At 38.6% G+C, this 23,282-nt stretch overlaps 1 protein-coding gene across 1 annotated transcript in view; it reads right to left on the bottom strand.

Annotated features, from left to right (window-relative positions):
• hcn1 (hyperpolarization activated cyclic nucleotide-gated potassium channel 1) overlaps positions 1 to 23,282 on the bottom strand; it is a 77,167-nt gene that overhangs the window by 32,136 nt on the left and 21,749 nt on the right. The window contains exons 3-4 of the mRNA XM_015051139.1: positions 10,781 to 10,942; positions 238 to 456 (exon numbers count right to left, since the gene is read on the bottom strand). Coding sequence (XP_014906625.1) covers positions 238 to 456; positions 10,781 to 10,942 — 381 coding nt within the window. The remainder of the gene's footprint in view (positions 1 to 237; positions 457 to 10,780; positions 10,943 to 23,282) is intronic.

Here is a 23,282-nt window from a genome sequence, read left to right as displayed (position 1 = left end):
AGAAAAAAATAATTTTAATGATTAGCAAAAAAAGGAAAGTATTTGATAATTAAAAAAAAAAAAAAAAAAAAAAAAAGAGCCAACCAATCAAACTAATACCTGGTATAATTCTGCTATCTTACCTTAGGTCTTACACCCTGTAACCCATTTGTTAGACATCTACTATTATATAAATCAAGCGGGACTAATCTACTTTAAAAGTATTATGTTTCCTGTATGCAACGACATGACTCTTACCTTCTCTTGGTACTGCCTGCGTGAGGAATCCAGTGACTGGATTAGAGCTGTGGCATGGCCCACAAACATAGCGTAGCACGTGGCGCCCACGATCATGCTCAGCATGGTGATCCACAGGTCAGACATGCTGACGGGCGCCCGGGCGCCATACCCGATGCACAGCATGTGGCTCATGGCTTTGAAGAGGGCATAGGAGTACTGCTTACCCCAGGACACATTCTGCAAGGACAGAGAGAGAGGAGAGGGGGGAGACAGAGAAGGGTTGGGGGGAGTTACTGCGGGGTAAGAAAAGATGGCTTTGCTTTGATGGCTTTTAGCCAGCATTCATGTCAAGCCTAAGACCTTAAGGCCCTCATTCTACCCGTTTCTGTTCCCTCTCTGCTCTCACCGTGCCAGGACTTACCTGACCTCACATTTTCTTCTCAAAAGTGGAAATAAAATCAAAGGTATGCCTGTAATCCCCCCTGGCATGTGTTCTGTTGACCTGATTAGTTTATCTCCTGCACTTGTCCTTAACTACACAATAGCATGCAGAGCTGGGTTTCTCTTGAGGGAGATGTTAGTTTTATTATCCCTTTGCAACTCCCATTTATGTATAAAGCAAGTATCCCTAGCTGTCATCTCACCATTACTCAGCTCAGAGGACAGCCTGCTTTGAGTTGTATTGCATTTGATAGAAATGGAAAATACTGAAAGTTCAAATTGATTTAGAGCCTGGAGTTGGCTAATTGTCAGGTGGATTAGCTATGAATGAGTTCTGACTGGTTGTTTTTTGTTTTTCTTTTTCCATAAACACACTATTGTGGAAATTCTGCAATGTCACACTGACACGCGTGTCAGCATTTATTTCAGTGTAAATGCTGCTGCTGGGAGAAGAAAAATCAAGGTTTGGTATTTTCACAAAAGTATTTAAAAAGAAGTCAGCACAATGATTAAAGAAGCTAATCTGAGAGTCAGTGCAATGATCTGTACATTGTTTTGATAACGGTAGCCATATTACCCTGGCACAATGCTACAAAAAAAAACAACAAAAAAAAAACTCCATAGTAACTTTGTCCTCGCTTTATAATAATAGCACACAATTATTTTTAGCAACTGCTACTTCACAGACAATGCTGCAATCATAAATTAAAGTCAAATGCTTGTGGAAGAAATACTTGGAAAAATATCGTGAATTGTGTGTTGTTTTTAAATCTTCTAATAGTTCTTTAAAAGTTAAAATTAATGATGACAAAACACATATTGTGCAGAATAAAGTAATTAAATGTTGAAAATCCACCACAAAAAATTAATGTGTTCAGTGTATCTTTAAAAACTAATCTTACTTTTCAGAGTTGAACGGTTTCGGGTACATCAATAGTTTATCCAGTTTACTGCTTGATAAAACTTTAATCATATATACCATATGAACTAAAGTTTTATCCAGCAGTTTCAACTATAGGGTACTGTAACCCTCCCCATTCCTCAGCTGATGCTGCACACTGCCTTTAAGCTGGAGAGAAGGCTTCTTTGCCTAGAGCTTCCGAGAAAAAAAAAACATTTCAGGCCTTAGGAGATATTTGTGGCCATTAAGCAAACAACCAACGAAACCCACAAGCAGAGCCACACTTATTAAGTAATGGTGTTCAAGCTGTTACTAAAGTCAGCAAGATGAAAAGCACCTCACAGAAGGCTGGCAGGTGGAGTAACTAACCAGCTTTTATCAGCTTGTTTTTCCACTGCGAGCTAAACTTGAAACTTGCAGTGCTAGTCAACACATACTCTGAATAAAAGCATTTGTTTTTCTTACATATTCTATAACAATAGATATTTGTTAGAGAAAAAAGAACTATGCAGTGTAAAGACACTCAATAATTTGGCTGGCATTTAGAAAACTGTGCAATGGAAATAATATTACAATGAAGATATCAGGTGGGACATATGCCCGTTTTCTTCTTTCTCGGCCTTTCGTCTCGATGGCTAAATATCTAATTAACATGAAAAACACAACTTCAGAACTGGTAAGGTATATTAGCCATCAATTACCGCACTCCAAAAACTCTTTTGCAATTACAATATTGTGCAGGCTGATATTGCAACGGCAATGGCAGATTTTCGATCTGAATGTCTGTTGTTACATTAGCAGAAGTAAGAATGTATCTTGTTTTTGATTGTTTTTTGTTTTTTTTAAGTAAACCTTGAATACACAGAGATGTTTCTCTTTTTCTGGGACAGGGTAAAACCTGAAGGGCTGGTCTGCTTTTGACAAAGTTAGCGCAATAATTTGTGAAATGTGTGACTGTCTGAGACATTTCCAGCAACTTCCTCCAGAAACTGTCCAGGCTTAAAAGGAAGAGGAGGCTTTTCAGGCTTTTAACCTCCTTGTCAAATACTTGTTTCATTTATACGTTCTCACATCCTCAGTTTTCAACAAAAAATAACTCTGGGGTGAGAAAGTCTAGCAGGGTGCATCAGTTTGAATATTATTTCAAAGATTACTGCTTTACACCATCTCTCTCTGTCTCTCTCTCTCCCTGATGTCAGGCGCTGTCTCCTCATGCTTGATGTTGCTGTTTATAACAGCTTTGGCGTCATATCCCTGGCCTTTAGGCAGTCTCCTTTATATCTTGCCCTTTTTACAGATTAAAAAAGCACATTGGAAGTGACTTACTATTAAAACGGTGATGTGAAACCATTAAAATGTGTTAATGCATCAACACTATTTCACTGCTGGGCTTGAAAAGCTTTCTAGCTTTGTTCCAGAACTCTCTAATGTCTTTTGTTCCCCACTTTTGTTGGTCTGAGCCACGACAGTCATGTTTGGAAGTGAGAGCTGCAGGATTTAGCCTCCTCATCAACACCACACTTATCAAATGTGAAAGTGTGCTTTCCTCCCCCCCCTCCCCCCGGAGGACAGGCAGGATCTCTGGTGAGCAGGAGAATAAGCCCTTTGAGGTTGTGGTACTCGGTAAGTCTTTGCAGGGAAAGAAATGTGACAGGTCTTACAAACGGCAGCCGGAACGCTTACTGCTGTAATATATTTGCGTCTTGCAGACAGAAATTACATTAAAATTTGCTCCAAACGATACACTTATCTCAACCACACCTATGTGAGAGGCAAAAGAGTTCAAGGCTCACTGGGTACCTCAATTTTAAGTGTTTTTTTTTTTTTTTTTTTTTTCCTCAGGTAACCTCCGTTTGGGAATAACTGTTCTTTTCACAAACTAAAAAAAATTGGCTTCCTCTCATGTTCTCAAATATTCACATTGCTCGAGTCACTCAGATTCTGTAGTGGCACAAATGGCATTTAGACAGCTGTACATTAACACAGTCTGGTCTATCAGCACATGTCTCTGTAACTCAAGAGTTAATATTTACATATGGCTTCCAGATGAATGTGTGTCTGACAAAATCATTTACTGCAGGATGTGTATGAGATCTCCCTTTTGCTACATTTAAACAACCAAAGAACAAGACAATACAACAAAAAGACACATACATGCTTTTTAATGCAGCTGTAAGTTTTAAAGCAATCTGAAGAATTTAGGAATTTATTGTGGATGTGTAGAAGAGAGACACTTCCTGTGTCTCTCTTCATCTACTGACATCAGACACTCTGTATTTATCTTCCGGCACGTCTGTAGAGCGCTACGGACGTCATACCCAAAACAAATCCCTTTCCATTCCATAATTTAAGTATCAGCTGCTACAAAGTTTCTGTAATTTAACAGCGCCATGTGTTTACCAGCGTCCAACAGCCTGCCAGGATTTCGTTTCATTAGTCACAATCTAGTCTCCTCCAGTGGCCTTACACAAGATGTAGCTGGTTATGTGACTGGCAGGCAGTTGCTGATTCACCATCACCCCAGTGTTGAGTGTCGCCCAGAGGCGTTGGTTGTTGTTGATACTGATGAATAACTATGAGGCTAACAGGATGCAGTACACTGCTTCAAAGAACACAGTCTGTTCTCTTATAACATTGTTTTTGAAGGGCAAAAAACCTCCGTGTTTACCTGAAAAATGCCCCTGAGTAGAGTTCATTACAACAATTGTCTTTGAAGGCAACCTATTTAATTTGGTCTTAGGAAAAATTACAGCTACTCTGTGAATCCAGTATTGGTTTCCTGAAGAACATTAGTGAGCAAACTAATGAGGACAGACCGGTAATAACTGCTAAAGGGCAAAACCAACACAAAGTGCATGCCAAAGTACGATGAAAGCAGAGTTGGATTGTGAAATAATATCCGACGCTTTGAAATCTCACACAGCACTGTTTGGTCCATTATCTGAAAATGTAACACGGGAGGCAGAACTGCCAAAAACGTGACAAGCAGAACAGTTATTGGAGAATCATCCAAAATGGGCCATTGCAGCACTGGAGGAGCTGCACAGATCCACAGCTCGGGTGGTTTATAGAAATCTGCTATAAACCGTTTAAAGGAAAAGAGTGAGAAAAGAAATTGAGTGTGTAGAGGAAAGGTAGCAGTGCACATCTTCGTGAACATGGCATGAGGAATGTGTTAGCAGCATCATGATATTGTTTTGCCTTCTGGTAGGACAGTACAAGGCAATGTGACAAGACTTTTAAACGTTTGTCTATTTTATAAAGAAGAATGGGCAGAAACTTCAGTCTCTAATCAGATGGTAACATCCCCTAAACGTACTGCAGCTGTTGAGTATTAACCCAAGCTGCACATCAAAAAAAAAAGTTTTTCATTTAAGAAAACTGCTACAAACCATGCATCATTTTACTCCAACTTTAGAGCCATTTATACAAATAAAAATAGAAAAGTCAATGGTCAGTGAAACCAGAATTAAATTTGAGGGAAAAGTAACAGAAGGAAAGAAAAATGTCAGATTAACTCATAAAACTCCGGACTGAGTTTGGCTGCTGGAAGTGAGTCATTCAGGAGGTTGGAGGGAAAATCAAGTGGGTGATCTTGCAATAAAAAAGCCAAGAGGGGTGACTGACGGATGGTTATGCATGGCTATCCGGGCCTTCGTGGATTTCAGTCTGTGCATGTGTGTGTGCATGTCTACCTACTGTTTCTGCCCGTCTCGATGCTTAAACACGAATATTCAGCCGTCTAGAATTTAGTTGACTGTATCTCAATATAAGCGCATGTGCGTAACACACATGCTCCTAGACACATGTCCATATGCAAACAAATAGAACGGCCCATCACCCCCCGACAGAGTCGGCACAGTGACAGCGGCATTATCTTGTCTGGTGATTAAGTAAATGCAGCCTCTAAAGAGTAAGAAGGTACTCTCAGGCCATTAGTCAGAAAGATAACAGGCATGCAGGCTGTACTGCAACACTCAGCAGTATCTGCACTCCTCACTCTTCTAGCCCCAGCTGGAAACCAAGTACAAGCCAACTACACGAATAAATAAATATGGTGAATTTGAACTCATCAGGATAAAATGATACAGACACTGGATTTGGAAAAACACTGAGGCGCCCATTATTGAATTCCATCAGGTATTTATACCTGAAGTAAGCCAAATAAAAAAACAACAGAAAACAGAGAGAGAGAGAGAGAGAGAGAGATGTGAAGATATTTAGCCAATGTTCGCTAATGTATTGTGACATTGTGAGAAGAAGGATCCCACATGTGGGCGCGACTTATCACTTTGGATTTGCCAGGCCGCAGTCAGCACACGGGCTATTACTTCAGCAAAGATCCACGGGGAAGAGATTCCACAATCTGCTCACATCAGAGTCTGTGACACCACCCCAGCTGCTCATGAGCACAAGCCTAACAAAAACTATTGGCCTATTACGAATTTTACCTCAGTTGCTCCTCAATTATTGTAGAAATAAAAACTAAGAAATTACAAAAATAAATAAATAAATGGTAGAACTGTGTTTCTTTGGCACCTACTTTCGGATTCTAATTTAAACTTTTTATAATTTCTCGCCACACAATATATATCCGGCTTTAAGATTCCAATCAATCAAAATAGGTAAAAAAAGAAATTTAAAAAGTTAAAAACTTTATTAGTACTTTATTTATTTTCCCTGGATCATCCAGCCTAATGTGCACATAGTAATAAGCAGAATTGTGAATGAAGGACGTAAGGATAGATCATCAGTCCATCACAGACACACAGGAATGGCAAGCATGCACACACTCATTTCTAAGGGCAATTTAGATCAACCGATTAGCATCACAGCTACGTTTTTGGACTGTGAGAGGAATTCGGAGCAGCCAGAGAGAACCAGAACATGCATGCAAACTACAGGGTATGCTTCACAAAACAGATGGCATGATGTGGAGCACAACAACAGCCTAAGATGTAAAGCTTGGGTACACACATGGGTCTTTTCAAGTGGGCAATCTCCTTAAATATACCGTCATGTTATCTACAAAGTGGCTCACAGACAACAAAGTCAATATTCTGGAGTGGATGCAAAGCTCTGAACTGAGTTTCAGAAAGTTTGTTGGCAAGGAAACATACAAACCTGACTCAGTCACGTCAGTTCTGCCTGAACAAGTGGGTCAAAAAAAAAAAAAAGAAAAAAAAAATCAGCAAACTATCGTGGCGACCTTGTAAAAGGATACCCAAAACATTTGACCCAACAGCAGTTCTACAAAATATTAAGTACCTGTATGTAGACTTCAGAATTTGAATTAGCAAATAGAAATAATTTTAATCATTCTAAATGACATTGAAAAGAAGAAAATGTTCAGACTGATTTCTTGTCCGACAAAGAAGAAAAACAGCTATTGTTGTGCTTTTACACAGTGTATGTAAATATACGGTCTTAACTGTAAATTAGATGTAAAATGTTCTGTCGTGGACACTGACACGCCGAGCGTGAACATAAAGGCACAAAGCCAATGTCAGGTTTTGAAACCTGACATAGATTTAAGGGCCAGGGGACATCGTTGTTTTCTTGCTTCTTCATGCAAATTAATTTACGGGTATACAGCCTCATGAAAAGAGAATTTAAGTCGTTGGATTTAATGATTTAGGTCACCCATGCCTCCAGCAAACATTTGTGCCCTCTTTGTTTCAAAAATATTCCTGCACTCTGAAGCTTTAAGCACAGCGTTGTTTGCGGGGGAAAATGATGCCACACAGGGGGCATCAAATTAGCCTTTTACATGAGTTCATTTTTACACTGATTTGCATACAAGAAGCCGAATGTGTCGAACTCATACTGAGCAAGGGCAACAACCTGCAGCACAAAAACAGGAGCCGTTTGTCACCACGCTTTAAGATTATAAACACATTTACAACCAAACGGCTGCAAATCAAAGTAAAACATAAAAGAGGAAGATTCATCTCCCACTTTGTGGACTATTAGCGAGGACGATTTGTAGCACTCATGTGGGAAATTAGATCAGTCCAAAGTCTTTGGGTGCAAACAGAGAAGGATCTGTTTGTTCCATCTGCTTGGATGAGTAACACTTGCAAGCTGGTAGTGAGCTTGCTTAGGCAACTCATTGCCTCAAAGTAAAGATAAGGGTGGGAAACAGAACCGTGACGCTGAGCAGAGCTGACATTTGCACCTCGAGCCCAATGCCTCAGAGCGGCCAGCATGCGCGTGGAGCACAAAAATGTTTATCACATACAAGGAGATGAGAAGGCAGAAGACTTCCATAGGCGAGCATTTACAAGCAGAGTGACCCAGGAGGCATGTACACACTTCTGCACAATCATGTTGCTCCAAGAGGAGCAGCGATGCTTGACCCCCAACTTAAGGCAGAGACAGTGAGGAGGAAATAATGCTGAGGAGGAGGGAAGAGGATGCCCAAGAGGAGGGAGACTACAAGGACCCTAAATAAAAACGACGGTTATGTAAAAAAAAGGTCTTAGTCATGAAGGTTTCATGACTAAGAAACCTTCATCCTAAACACACTCTGAAGCATGCAGCAAATAGTCCGACGCACAAAGACTTGCACCGATTTTCTACTGCAGGACAGTGTTTGCCCGCACACACAAAGAGATCCAGGATGTTTGAAAATGTCCTTTCACATAACGTTTAGGCGCGTTTCTTTCATAAATCAACAGGGAACGTGGTGTGCATGAGAATATACTGGGGACCATTCTGTTTTAATATACACTTAAATGTAAGTATATCCTTTCTGCATGATTTAAAAGTGGAACTTCGAGTTGAGCTTCTAAATGAGACACACAAAAAACAAAAAGCTCGACAGCAAGCATTATTTTTTTTTAGTGCTAAACACTGCTTATGTGGGTTACGCAGAATAATACTATAAATGAATGAAGTGTATCAGACATAGCATAAGACTAAAGCATTTTAAATATTCAGCATGAATTTAGGTATAAATCCCATGAAGAGAGGACATTTTGAGGTCACATTGTGTTCATTTATTAAGTATAAACTCATCCCACAGTGCACCAGTTTGTAGTCTTTTCCCAACTATGCCGTTTCCTAGTAGAACTGAATTGTGCCATTAAAATAAATTCCACAATCTAGTGAAGCATACATTGATTTTATTGTAAATGTACAAAATCAATAAAACAAACCAAATTTATATAAAACTGGAGAAAACAATTAATTATTGATGTGTTGACATCCAGAGGGCCATATCACGCTAATTTCATGTTACTTGCAAAGTGTTAAATTATCAATACACGATGTACAATCAAACAGAGGAATCACTTGTAACCTTGCTCTAATAGGGTTAATAATGGGAGTTCCCAAGCCACTCAAAGTGTTCGCTCGCTCCGCGTGATCAAGCCCGACCCTGATGTTGCAACACGGTGCTTGGCAACGAAATGCAGATTTCCTGTTAGCTTAGTAACAGCTGTTAAGTTTTTAACTTTGGGAGACTTGAGTTTTGATTGCTACTGTATCTCCGCATATGAACTCCATCAGAAAATCAAGGTAAGCACAACCCGAGTTACAGTTCGTCTTTCTTTACATCATTACATTGGCTAATGTTTGAGAACAGAAGTCTGCTTTTGCTGCACAAAAGTGATGTTTGATGGGACAGCAAAAGAGGGAAAAAAAAATAAAATGTACAAAACGAGCTGATGTGGATCCGAAATAGCTACAAGTGCGAGACACCGATGCCATTCAGAACCGTCGCAGACCATACATGAAAGAAATAGTGCACTTAATTAAAATGTCAGGGATGCCAGGCCACTGCAGACTCCCAGGATCCATTGTTATAGTTCAATGTGGAAGGAAGGATGCCTCAAACAAAGCAATGTTGCTATAAACAGCCACTCCTTACATTTTCCATGTACAAATCCTTTACAGACAGCTTGGCACGTGCCAAAAAGCAGTCATGTCGACGCTGGTGACAACCCAACTCTGCTGTCTTATTCCCTGTTTTATAACTCATTTTATCCTTTCAGTGCATGATTGTAGCCATTACATGTTAAGAAACATTCAAGACCAAAGACAGTTTAAAAAAAAAAAAGAGTCCAAAATGATTTAAGCCTTAAGGTGTCTTTTTTTTTTTTTGCAACAGCTTATGCTGGTTTGTGTAAACCAAATACACTGTGCACCAGGAGTGAAGCTGGTGCAATGATTAAGCTGTATTCCTCTATTTTCCACACCATTGTGTCGCATTGGATAAAACTATATGTTAAATTATTCCAGTCTAAGAAATGCACCAGCACAGGGAAGCTGTATGTCCAATGCCACATTACGAATGCAGTGTAATGATAAACTGCGTACCCCTTCCACATCAAGAGGCAATTTTTGATCGCACAGAAAACAAACCAGGGAGGAGCTGAGAAGAACAGACAGCTCAACCAGCAGAATGCCCCCCCGCCCCGTGTTTGCTGGATCTCCAGCTAAAAGGAGCACAGAATTAAACATAACTTCTTATTATACTTAACTATACTCTTAAAATAAATTGATTTTCAGCATTACAGTAAAATGGATGCGTTTCTTTTTCTCTTTTTTTTCCTCCCTGTTTCCTACATGGACCAGATCTTTTCCCTGGTGCAGTTGGGTGCATTATATGCATGGCATACTTATCAACACTTCATTTTAATCAAACTGCTTTCAGCAATTTTTTTTTTGAAAAGATAACATTTTGAAAAGAGATGTCACTCCTTTTGAGGCATTTAATTTCACATGAAACAATTACACTCAATAAATGGCATGTTCTAGAGTCTGTAAACTCCTATTAATGATTAATTGTTTACTGAATTAGCTGATTTTTTTTATTTTAGATTACTGTAATCATCGATTCATCATGATTAATCCAAGTAATCATTTCAGACATACTCATAAAGCTACACCTGCAATGTTTGTCTTCAGGCATTTCAATGCATCAGAGTGGCCCAGTCAAAGTTCAGACCTAGATGCAAATGAGAATTTGAGAACTTTGGCTTTCAAACTTGGACTCTATTAAATCCCAACAAAATATAAATAAGCCTGTGCTGGCAAAAATGATACCATATGAAAACATGAACAGTTTTGGAATTCTAATATTAAATTTTGAGTCAAATAGTGCTTGTTGCAAATGACAATTGTTTTCAAACCACGATTAAGAGATGCAGGAAGCAACAGCTGCTGACATACTATGGCTTTATGCATGAAAGAAGAAAAATGTGCAATACTTACAACCATACCATTTAGGGACACCCAGCAGTCAGGGGGAAAGTCTTGGAGGAGAGGCACCAGATACTGGAGACAGCCATCCCAGTGACACAGAAGCAGCATCATCCCTATCAAATTAAATATTCTTACCACCGCACTAGCCAGATCATAGGTCATATGGAAAATCTGGAAGACAAAAGCAGAGACACAGACCTCAGTTAATACATTACAGTCTGGACATTTATACATACAACTGGTGTTATATTCGAAAAGATTTTAAGTAATAAGCCCCTTTCTAAGCTGATAAATTTGGCTGCGTAGGGGATGTATGTGTGTATCTGCACTCGCAGAAATTGGGCTGTGCATAATTCAACATGGCTGCTTTCCAAAGCAAACAGAGCCGTCGAGGAAACACACATCCAGCGCAGAGGACAGCAGGTAAACGCAGCGTAAATGAGCTGGATGATGAAGAGAGCGCATGGCTGTAGAGTAATTAGTCGGTTTGTGTGTGTCACTGGCATAAGCAGGAGTCGACGTTTACGGCCGACGCGGCTGTTTGATCTCGGCGCGAAAGTTTTCAGAACAAGAAGTTATCGGCGGCGTGAAGAAGCGAGGGAAGCTGTGCCATTTACGTCGGATCAGGCCAAGGTGAATCGACTCACGCCTGGGTGACCACAGCGCTCCTTCAGAGCTTCTCATTAGCATAAGAAATCACCATTAGCATGAGAAACCAATTACTTACTTCCAGGTTAGTTAGGTCACAATCTTCTTTATGCTGAGGCTCAATTTCTCCTTGCCAAAAAAAAAAAAAAAAAAAAAAAGGCTTAAATTAGGGGAAATATGGCAGCCAATTGGTCTGCTTTGCCTAATAAACCTGCATAATTTTTCAACTTTAAGCTCATGATTTCAGGCAATTACGATCTATTTAAAACTAATGGCTTTCCATATTGCATGAAATCACCATTTTATTTGTAAGAATTGAGTTTCAATTGGTTTGCCACATCATGAAATGATTGTGAAGATTTTTCTTTTAAATAAAAAAAGCTTCTGTTTAAGCTTATTTAAGTTTAAATCTGAAGTAGCTGATGGACTTCAATTAATTCACCACTTCATGCAAAGTGGTTACTGCACTAGACAGCTATGCACAGTTGTTGATGGTGCCGACACCTACTGCCATTGTGACTAACACACTTCTTTAAACAAACCTCAAATTGTGAGCAACTCAGAAATATAATATATTGCCAAAAAAAGGTTGTTTTTTTTTTTTTTTTTTTTTTTTTTTTACCAATATTGATACTGTAATGTCATTGAAAATACTTCACAAAACTAATGCATTTGAGCTTATTCTTGTTATTTGATGGTAACTTAATATTTTTTGCTGAGTAGCTGCAGCATGCGAGTTAAAGTGAGTAGGTTTTTTTATTGTTTAAGAGAAAAGAGACAAAGACCTCCGTAGTTGGCAAGTGGAGTTAAAATCTGTGTCAAACATAGAGGATAGTAAATCTGTATGATCATTTCTTGGAAAAGGAGTAACTGAAACATAATGGATGTATGGATGGCGCTACAGAGGCTGAAATAGCTGAAAATGCAGAGGATGAGTTAATTATAGTTTTATTAATTTATACAACTTGTTCCTATTAGAATAGTTCTGCACCGTTTTGTTCTCTTCTGGTTTATATTTTTCCTACATTTTCATAGTGAATCTCTCTCTCTCTCTTTTTTTTTCTTACTCCTCATATACAAAGTTCTTAAAAGTGAACCCCACGTCGACAGTATTCTGTGATCTGAGCCACTTTTTGTTTATGTTCAAAACTCTGCTTGACCAAAGCCCAGGTGTCGTTAAAAGCTCTTTGAATCCACAGTTCCCCACCTCCGTCTATTGTGACTGGCCTGTAACCCCACACGGCACGAAGAACAATGTCCACACACAGAACAGAAAGGAGAGGCAGGGCCCAAGTCGGCGCTCAGATCCCTCTGTGGTTCAACTCATCCGCAGGGAGACACAGTGCACTGCCCTGAAAGGCTAAAATTAGCCACCGGCTTACAGGGTGGCTGTCTCAGTGCACCTAACATCTTCTCCTCACACCCAATTTAGAACACATATCACTGACTCGGCTGAGGTCGTGTTTAGATTAATTAGAAGTGTGTGACATAAGAGGATAACACAACATTCAAGCAAGAGGTAAAACAAAGGAAAAACAGGCCAAGGAGCAAAGCTAATGCCTTGCCTGCTCATTCCCCTTTGTGAATACACAAAAAGCACAACGAGAATTGATGGAAACACGATGAAGGTTGGGACAAGGTTTCCCAAAGTCCCAGTGACCGTCTATAACTTTGCTGGAAAGTTTCTACGACCTTTGACTTGTGCTGCGTTCCAAAGGTCAGAGGGGGGTCATTAACAATTGCTACTTTCAGATGACTAGGTCATTGTGAAGTAAATATTTGAAAATATACCAAAACTCACGTAAAGGTAAGTCGAATGTCCAGTTTTCCTAAAACTTGGAGAAATCTCACAATAATCAAGACAATTCTAATTCCATATGAAACAGACACAATATGGTCTATGTCTGAGTAATATTGATTGTGTTTTTGTGGATGCCGTCTCATTACAAAAAATTGGGAGAGAGTTCAACATCTGTAGTATTATAATCGGAGATACTGAGAAATGGACAGCTGATTGAACAATGCATGATCATTTAATGCAGAAAGGCTCTGGATAAAGTATTTCCAATGTGGTTAGTGACAGTTTTTAAAACAGAAATCAGAATCACAGGAGAAAGCTTGAAAAAGTCAGAAATATGAAACAAGTACACATAATACTGGAGATGAGATGTTATGATTTATTTTTCTTTTATACATTTTGGACTTTTTATTGTTACACATAGCTATATTTTAGTTTGCAAAGAAAACCCCTTAAATGTACCTTTCTTGTCTCAGCATTTTGTGTAATAGATTCGATAGTATGAATCTATGATCTTATGCTGAGCGTCATATCCTGTGTTATTGATATGCTGTCGGTGCCCACAGAAGCCCTGTGAGTTACCGAGTTAATTTGATGATGCCCATCTCCGTTTAGCAGTTTGTATTTTTTTTTTAAACGCATTCAGTGCCATAAAAATGTTTCTTATTTCCTTCTGGGTATTTGCACAAAACAAAACAGAAGCGAGTAAGAATCCTTCTCTTGTGTTCAAACTGCTTCTTTCTCTCTTCGTATTTGCCAGGGAGCTGAATGCCAGCAGACATGTTGCTCCTCAGCAAGCAGCATGGCAGAAAGAACGGCTTATTATGTCATCAAAGTTTTAGTCAGTGTTTATTTTTTGGATTTCAAAAAACAAAAAAGGACAAGAACAGCTTCACAGCGAGCAAATGCAAACTCGGAATAGGTGACGTTACGCATCTATCAGATGTCAGGGCTTCGTGTGAGCCAACTCAAATTCATAACCCCTAATGGAAAATGATAATGCAGTGACTAACTAGCCACAGATCCCCCCATGCCAATGGGGGGACCCCCAATCTTGGCAGACTGTACTGCTGATATCAAAAGTCGGCAGCCATTGCTTGGGAAATGTTCCTGAAAAAAAAAAAAAAAAACACTCTGAAATGAAGCCTGATTTTTAACTTCCTAAAATGTGACTAGCAAAAAATACCGAGTCATCTACATTTATTTACTCCCCTGGTAACAGGATAAAAAATTTCACACCGAAATATATATAAAAAAAAAAAAAAACATTTAAGATGGGCTCCGTCATTCGGTGGAGGGAAAAAAAAAACTAATCAATAGTATATGCCTGACCTGAACAAGTTTTTCAAAATAAAAATGTATCTTTAATCACTAAGTTGTGATTTCCTGTTTTCACTGGATATGAATAGAAAATCACAGCGAACCTATTTCTCTAACCATCCTGATGTGAGAGAGGCATGAATATGTGTCACTTGAGTAAGGCAGACATGTGTTGGCCTGGAAATGGCAAGTGATAAGTAAAATGTTGAAAACTGGAGCTATGCTGGATGTCTCACATTGCACACACACAAACACACAGCTGGGAAGCACATTAGAGAGCAGAAGAAAATATCCAAAGATCACTGTCCAGCAACGGCAGTAAAGAGTGGCACCTTGGGGTCAGCAAGTCTCCACAGCTGGACTGATTGAGAGTTAAGACACTGAAAGTCCTGCGCTGACTCAAAGCCCAGGTCTCGATCTCATTGACATGCAGTGGGGCGACTTAAACGAGCCGCACACACAAAAAATCCCTTAAAAGCCTCAAAGCTGAAACTGAAAAAGACAATATAGCAAGATGAAACATGAACAAGTTCGAGGCTGCAGTTGTGCACATAGCAAGAACAGAAGTCGCTTTGCTACGAATAAAGCCTAAAAAGATAACTTGCAACATTTTTTTTTTTTCATATTAATAGCTGGTTGTGTTGACAATAACTCACAAAAAGCTGTCAACTACTGTCAAGCTTAGAAGTTGAAATCGTCTGCAAAGGTAGCTGGAGCAGAGAGTCAAAAGCACCATCAGCGTCTGCATGTATGGCAAAATGTTGGCTTAGAATTAAGTGCATAAAGCTTAGATTCCTCTGGGGACAGAGCTATTGGTCAACATAATCCTCTAATACTGCAGAGACAAACAGCCAAGATGTGATATGATAGTTAAACAAAGTCACATGCTGGTCATGGGTCACGTCCAGCCAGCAAAGCAAAGCACTTGCAGAACAGGACGAGAACAAACGCATCTCAACCCGACCAATAAGATGTCCAGTCCTTCCTCCTTCTATATGTGACATTTAAAAATACAATACTATAAGTTTAAATATGTCAACTAACTCATGTAACTGGGAATTAATTTTCCTACATTTTGTTTTTCTTTTTTTTTTTTATAACTGCATTCTGTCAGTTTGACCTTTAGAAATTATTATACACAAGAAAATAAATAAATAAATAAATAGCATGCTGGAGTTTTGCTCATCAACAACCAGTTGGTTCTGAATGTGCAACTACAAAGTGGCCTTTATGCATCTTTAAAATGAACATGAGTGACCTCTTTCCGAGGTTAGTGAGGATTAGCATGGGACTAATTTGATGGGATTAAATCCTCCACTGGCCATTACAAAATGCTTCCAAGAAAATCTGCAATTCTCCTGCTTAGCATCATCTTGTAAATCTCTCTTTGGAGGCCTCTTAGTTTTACTTAATTACAAGAGCACGTCTGAACATGGATTTGTTTTTGCTTTTTTTTTTTAAATCACATAAAACTGGATTTTTATGAAATGTAGCAGGCAAGGCATTTTCTGCAAAACCTTTTTATGTGAACAGAAAAAAAAACACTTAAATTTATGAAGAGGAATCAACATAAAATCCTTCTATCCTTCAAGGCCAAGCAGTTTCCAGTAAGTAATTACGACTCATGTGACTGCAGTGTGATAGTGATGCAAGTATAGTTCAGCATGAAATAGACATAAACAGAGCTGGCATTGCTTCAGGGCTTCGGGCAGCATACTCTACGATCTGGAAGCCTCTTCAGTGTCCTGATCTGTTCATTGTACATGTTAGGATAAACTAGAGCTTACAGAAAGGACGGGAGAAGCCTTCCAGTAATGTCAATATGAATCTGTAATTAAACAGCAACTAATGCAAGCAGAAGAAGAGGAATAAACCGTCTAATGAAACAATTTTAATAATGGATGCACTTAATCAGACGTACTTATTTCCCTGTGTAAAATGTAGGTTTGATTCCAGCTTCCTTTTACCAGGTGCCCCTGGGTAAGGCGGTTAACCCTTTACATGCTGGGTTAACTGCTGGAGCTATAAGTTGTCTACATGTGAGTGAGAGAGGCTGGGAAAGTAATTATCTACTGTGAGGCATTTTGAGTGGTTGGCAATTAGAAAAGCGTCGGATAAACTAAGTCAATTTACCATTAAAGTAGATTATCAATAAAGATCATTCAAAACAAATAAAAATCACAGATTCATTCATTCCTCTCAATGTCCAGGCTAACTATTTCTTAATGGTGAATTACTAAACACATGTTGTTAATTATTACCAATGAACTGACTACTAGGTTCTACTTAGTAGATGGCTAGTTGCTTATCTTCTAATAATGAACAACTGATCGCTTAAAATCCAATTATTGAGTAGTAGTTATGTTAATTACTACTTCAGTCCTGGCCTGCTGACCTTTGCTGCATGTTTTTCTACTTTCATGTCATTTCATTAAAAAACAAAACAAAAACAAAAAAAAGGCAAGTAGAGCCAACAAAAAAAAAAAAAAAAAGAATGTTTAAAAAATTTCCCAATGACAATGCAATGTTTGAATTTAAAACAGTGGCTTAATACAAGGTATGCAATACAATGAAATTGTGTTATCTGTTTATATTGAATGTTGGCGTTCATTATAAAAGGTTTTGTCATCAGGAAACCTTTAGGTAGGAGCCTAAGCCAAATGTTCTACAGTTCTGTTACGAATGCAGAACTCGATTCTATGACCTCTAAGATAAACAGAGGCATTATTAGCAAGAGTTCACACTCACTGAACCTTTACCTTTTCACTACATCACTATTAGTAAACCTTCATCAGTTCCACAAAATGAAATAAGGTGTTGTATTCACTAGCTATTGATTAATGAACCATTATCTGCTTGTGATAATGTAATTTAAATCAATTCTTGAGTGGATATGGAACTCGAGACTGTCAGCATGTAGTTTAAGACTTAATTTTCCACATATGAATATTCACACTCGAGTATTTTTTTTTATTTTAATGAATAACTAAAGCACAAATTAAATAGACATGTTGCAAATTGTATTAAAATAGGCAGATACAAGCCATATGTCCAATTTCAGCAGTTAATTGCCTGCTGAACAAAATTTGTTTAGTAGTCTATTTTTAAGTAATTGTTTGGTGGCAAATAACTACAGTTTTTCGGTTATTTGTTCAATATTAATGGCTGTGTAACTTGAATAGTTTTGTTGCTTTTATTAGAAAACATTACCAAAACTTCAACACAAGGGTTGGCTGTATTGCTAATTTTAAATAACAAAAAACAAACAAACAAACAAAAAAACATCCACATGTTTTCCACAGAGGCAGCTTTTCAAAATCTGATTCAGCACTAATGAACCACAGAAAAAGGAAGCAGTAAGAAGTAATAGTTTCAAGCGGAGGCATTTGCTACACAAAAACAACGGGTTCAGACACAGATTGGATTGTTACCCTCTGCTGCTTTTCTTTTAAAGTCAGTTCTTTGATATCCAGATTCCAGAAACAATGTTGCATGCACTTTATGCATTTAAAATGCTCTCCGCTTATAGCTACTAATATGTTATGTTTTTGTTTTTCTGCTGCCCATCTGGTCTACAAATGAGTAGTAGTTGCCTCTCGACAAGGAAACTTAATACAATAGTCTATGCCACCAACAAATGCAAAAAAAGTACTTTTTTTTTTTTTTTTTTTTTTTTTTTTTTTTTTTTTTGCCTTTGCCTGTAACACTTCTTGGAATATAAATAATCTATTGGAATATTAAACTAAATTTTTTCTTGTGGAAACACAGTTTCTTCTCCAGTGTTTAGATCCGTCAGCATCTGTGATCTTTTTCCAGGAAGTACATCCCCGCTATACCTCCAGCGTGGCTGCTGTGCCCGGCGTTTCACCCGGTCTGCATCTATTTTGGTCGTGTGAATGTGATAACCTCAACACTTGCGTTCTGGCTTAATCTGCGCTTTTCCCATTCAGAGCCGCATCGCACTGGCAGAAGTGACGTCCTCTGGGGAGCGGGCTCACGCAGCTAAAGGGATTCACAGTTATGATGTTGTCTGCATGAACATGATGGGTGGCTTTTGAGGGGGTAACTGGCTTTAGGACTGAAAATGCTGATTTAGAATGTTATTTTAGTCTATTGCACGTCCTCTGTTAGTAATCCCAAACACTGTGACCCACACTTCTTCTATTCTGGGTATCTGTAGAGATTCATCTTTGTAATTAATAATATGCTGATGATTTATGCATAATCCTCCTGGTGTTTCTCTCGAGGCTCACAGAAGCTCGTCCTGTAAAGGAACAATCCAACATCCTTGTGGATGCATGTTTTATTGATTTGTACCTGTAAATCAAGAAGCGGCAACAACCTAACATTAGCTCAGATCAAATAAATCAAAGAGCACGCAGCTCTCTAAACACAAGCAATCAATATAATGCTTGTAAGCTCAATGGAGTCAGAGCGAAAAATAGCACAAGTACAGTGGTAGAAATGATGCCCAAGCAATGTCTGCAGTGAATTCCTCCAACAAAACAAATTGTACTCCGCGTAGAACAACTAAGTCCAGGTTTGATGTATATTAGTTTGTGTTTTTTGCATTATTTAAAGGTTGTCTGAACCATACAACAACATTGGAAATTGACTTTTGTTTTGCGTTTTCACAATTTAATATTGCCTTTCATTGCTTTGCAGATGACATCCAGATATATTTGCCCCTTAAAATGGAAAATGGTACAAATGATTCTCTTCAGCTGTTGATAAACTGTTTAGCTGAAGTTAAATTATAGATGGAAGAAAACTTTCTTCACCTCAATGAAAGCAAAACTCAAGCTCTATGATTTGGTCAAAAACTTCAGACTACAAATCCAGATCAGATTCTTGCTCAGTCTTATCAGACCTCTGCTAGGAATCTTGGTTTCACTTTTGACAGCTCCTTAAAGCTAGATAAACAAGTTAGATCTGTCGTTAAATCGAGTTTTTACCACCTTCGGCTTTTAGCAAAAGTTAAATCTTACTTTTGTTTTAAGGACTTTGATGGACTCATCCATGCCTTCATAACAACTTGTCTGGATTACTGCAACTCTTTATATAGAGGGATGGATAAATCGCAGATTCAGCGACTTCAAATGATCCAGAATACAGCAGCACGGCTTCTTACAGGAACCAGGAAGCATGACCATATAAGGCCAACTCTGGCATCTTTACAATGGCTGCCCGTCTTTTACCGAATAGATTTTAAGATTCTTTTGTTAACTTTTAAAGTTTTAAGTGGGTCAGCCCCCCCTTATCTTCGGGACCTTTTAAATTTCCAGTCTGTGTCCAGAACTTTACGATCAAATAATCAGTTATTACTTACAGTTCCTCGAACTCGACTTAAGAGGAAAGGAGATCGAGCTTTTTCTGTTGCTGCTCCTGTTTTATGGAATAACTTACCTTTCCAGATTAGATCTGCCCACAGCCTGGATCATTTTAAATCACTTCTTAAAACTCCTTTTTACTCTTTGGCATTTAATTGATGTATTGTTTTTACTCTGTTTTGTCATTTGTGTTGTCGTTCTTGTACAGCACTTTGGTGCAGTTTTATACCTGTTTTAAAGTGCTATATAAATAAATTTGACATTGACATTGACAATTAGAATATTAATTTAAAAAAAATAAACCATTTTTAGTCATCTCTGTGCAGCGTCAAATAGCTGAAATTATAATATTGTTTTTGTAAATTATTACGTAACCATCTAATGTTTTGAACTGGTCAGAAACAACCAAATAGTGAACTAGCCCTTTATTTTAGCATTGAAGATGCTAATCACAAATCAGCTTAATCAGCAAGTACAGTCATATTTTCTTACAGTAGCTACACTGAGCACGATACAGTGGGTACCCTTTGCTCACTGACTGGACTTACAAATTAGCATCAGAAAACTCGTTCAAGACTTTTTTTCATTTGTTGTCTGAACTAACTCCTCCCTCCTCTTGATCAGGCCAGGCACTGAGCCAGTCCTGCAAATGTTGATACATTGTCCAAAAACATTTAGGTAGCCTCAAGAGCAGATTTGTAGCCCTTGAGATACATTTTGCAGCTCAATTTTCTGTGTAGGTGTCTTAACAAATAGGAAGATTTTGGGTTTCCTTGTCTTTCTTTTTGCTTGGTGAAAACTGCTGCATAGTCTTTGATGCACAATATCACCTAGACTTTGCCCCCTATGCAAACTACGTTGGACTGCAATGTTTCTGAAATTAAGAAATTAATTATTATCCAATTCGAGGGTTCAAGTCACTGACATTATGAGTAGTTGCTATGTGATTCAGCATCAAAGAGAAAAGTAAGGTGTACTCGCTAAAAAAAATGTACAACTCGGCAACATAAGAAAAAAAAAGACAAAGAAGAACGAATGCAAAAAGGAAAGACACAGGAAATGTAAAGGAAAGAAAACGATGGAGAAGTCATGGAGAGGACATGTAGTTCTGTAAGCTGAGTTGTAGATGTGCTGTAGATGGCAGTCATTGAAGATTAGTGCCCATGTGAGAGCAGGAGGGATTTGACTGGATTGCACAGGGTGACCTGCTGTGCTCTTGTAAACATCAGCAATATGGACCCTTTCTGCCCACAATGTAAAGTGAGGACGCTTTATGCAGGAGGGGGCGGAGACACTCGAAGCCCCAGCTGATCCTCTCTGTTGGATGTCAACCACCGCCTATGATAATGCCAATGATAGCACAACAGGAAATGTTGTGGTTAAAAAAAAACAAAAAAACATCCAAGAGTGAAAATCTACACATACAGAAGCTAAAAGGTACTACAGGCCCTCGCAAAAACATTTAGATCCCTTCAACTTTTCTACATTTTGTGGTATTACAGCCACAGTCTGTGCTGTTTTTTGATTGTTTTTTTATGTTTGATCAACACAAAGATTTGCATAAAGGTGAGGTGTAAGAACAACCTGAAAAGTATCCAGAGCATTTGTATTCATCCTCTTTACTCTGACCACTCCCCCCCCCACACCCCCCCAGGACATAAAGTCAGTGTAGTCAAATGACAGCATAACGCCATGGTGAAGTTTGTCTTCAGCACAGAAAGGAAAGCTGTTAGACCTCATGGATGGAGTTCAATGCAATCATTAGAGAGAATTTGTGAGGTATAGAGAAAAGCTTTCTGCTAGACACTGAAGCCAACGATACACAATCTACAATTGAATCGCTTAGACAAAAGAATATATATTTGTTGGAGTGGTTTAGTCAAAGTCCAATCCAAAAATCAATTGAGAATCTGTGGCGTGACTTCAAAACTACAGCTCAAAGATGTTCTCTGTTCAGTCTGAGTTTGAGCTTTGTTGCAAGGAAGAATGGGGAAAAGGTCTTTAGTTTTGTACAGCTAGTAGCAGCATACTCTAAATGACAAAGAGGGCTTGAACACCACACTTTAAATGTGTATTCCTAAGCAAATCGAGACTCATCTTTCATTTTTCTCCTGCTTTACAGCTATGCTCTATTTTCTCTACATCTACAGAATAAAATGTGATGAAGTGAGTGGTTGTAAAAAGTGAAAAGTTTACTTTTGCAATAGTCACAAAAGAGCATCAGCACATTAAACAGCCTCCATATGTCTAGCTGTTGCATCATGACTACAGCTGATCTTCCACATAATCCCCTCTGTCTGCAGCCACACACACACGCACACACATGCACACACACACATCTGTGTGCTCTTACGGCAGGTAACTGTTCTGATATTGCCTCTCAATGGGACATTGTATGAGAGCAGCTGTAGTCATGACAGCAGGACAAAAGGGCGCCTCGCTAAATCCATTCACCGCCACATTAACTTCGGGAAGCGAACGGAGAAGAAATCTAAATGCTCCACTAGTTTCTAATTAATTAATTTGCACAAGGCATCATTTCAGGATGCCTGGGATGAGTGGGGATACTTCAGTGTAATTACTGACGGAGTCACTAATACGTGCCCCTGATGCCGAATCCGTCAATCAGTCCAGCTCTGATTTGTCAATCATTCAATTAGCTAATGGTCACAAAAACATCATGAAGGTTCTAAAAATAAATGGGTTTTTTTCAGATGTAAACTCTGGCCATTATATGACTTTGTCTGTAGACAAAGACTTTGTCACACTTACAAGACTTACAAGACTTACACTTACAAGACTTACAAGACTTACAAGACTTTGTAGACTTTGTCACACTGGTAGATATAAATTGATAAATATAAATACTGACAACCAATGAAGCCAAATCTTCAGCTTTTTAGTGTTTGGTGTAAATTACCACCAATACATCATAAAAAAAAAGCGCATCAACTAAACACAATATTGTAAACTTAAATAAAATATCCACAGTAGCATCACCAGCAATTTATAACAAAGCACGTCAAATATATCAATAAGAGCATTTCTTTATTTGATAGTTTGCTTAAAGTTTAAGCACACAATACCTAGTTTAATGTCTTTAAGGTTGGAAAAAAAGTACCATGAGGCTTTCTTTCCTCAATTACTTTCTACAATAACAAGGTAACATACCAGCCAGCAAAAATAGCCAACGATAAGCCGAATCTTCACAGCTATCACTTCCCCACCCCCACCAGATACACAAAAGACAAATTTATCTGTCATCGGTCTGCTTACTGTACTGTGAAGAATGAGCAGAGGGAAACTTGTCTCTGCAGGGGGATATCCCATGGGGATGGACAGAAGATCAAAGCTGCTGTTACAGACTGTTTTTTCACTCATAACTCTGGAGGGAGTTAATGAACTTCAAGAAAAG

This window comes from Poecilia latipinna, unplaced genomic scaffold (assembly GCF_001443285.1).
Source record: "Poecilia latipinna isolate Pla-1442-1.1 unplaced genomic scaffold, P_latipinna-1.0 Scaffold1032, whole genome shotgun sequence".
Lineage (NCBI taxonomy): Eukaryota > Metazoa > Chordata > Actinopteri > Cyprinodontiformes > Poeciliidae > Poecilia > Poecilia latipinna.
The sequence above is the reverse complement of the archived record's forward strand: the minus strand, read 5'-3'. Positions and strand labels throughout refer to the sequence as shown.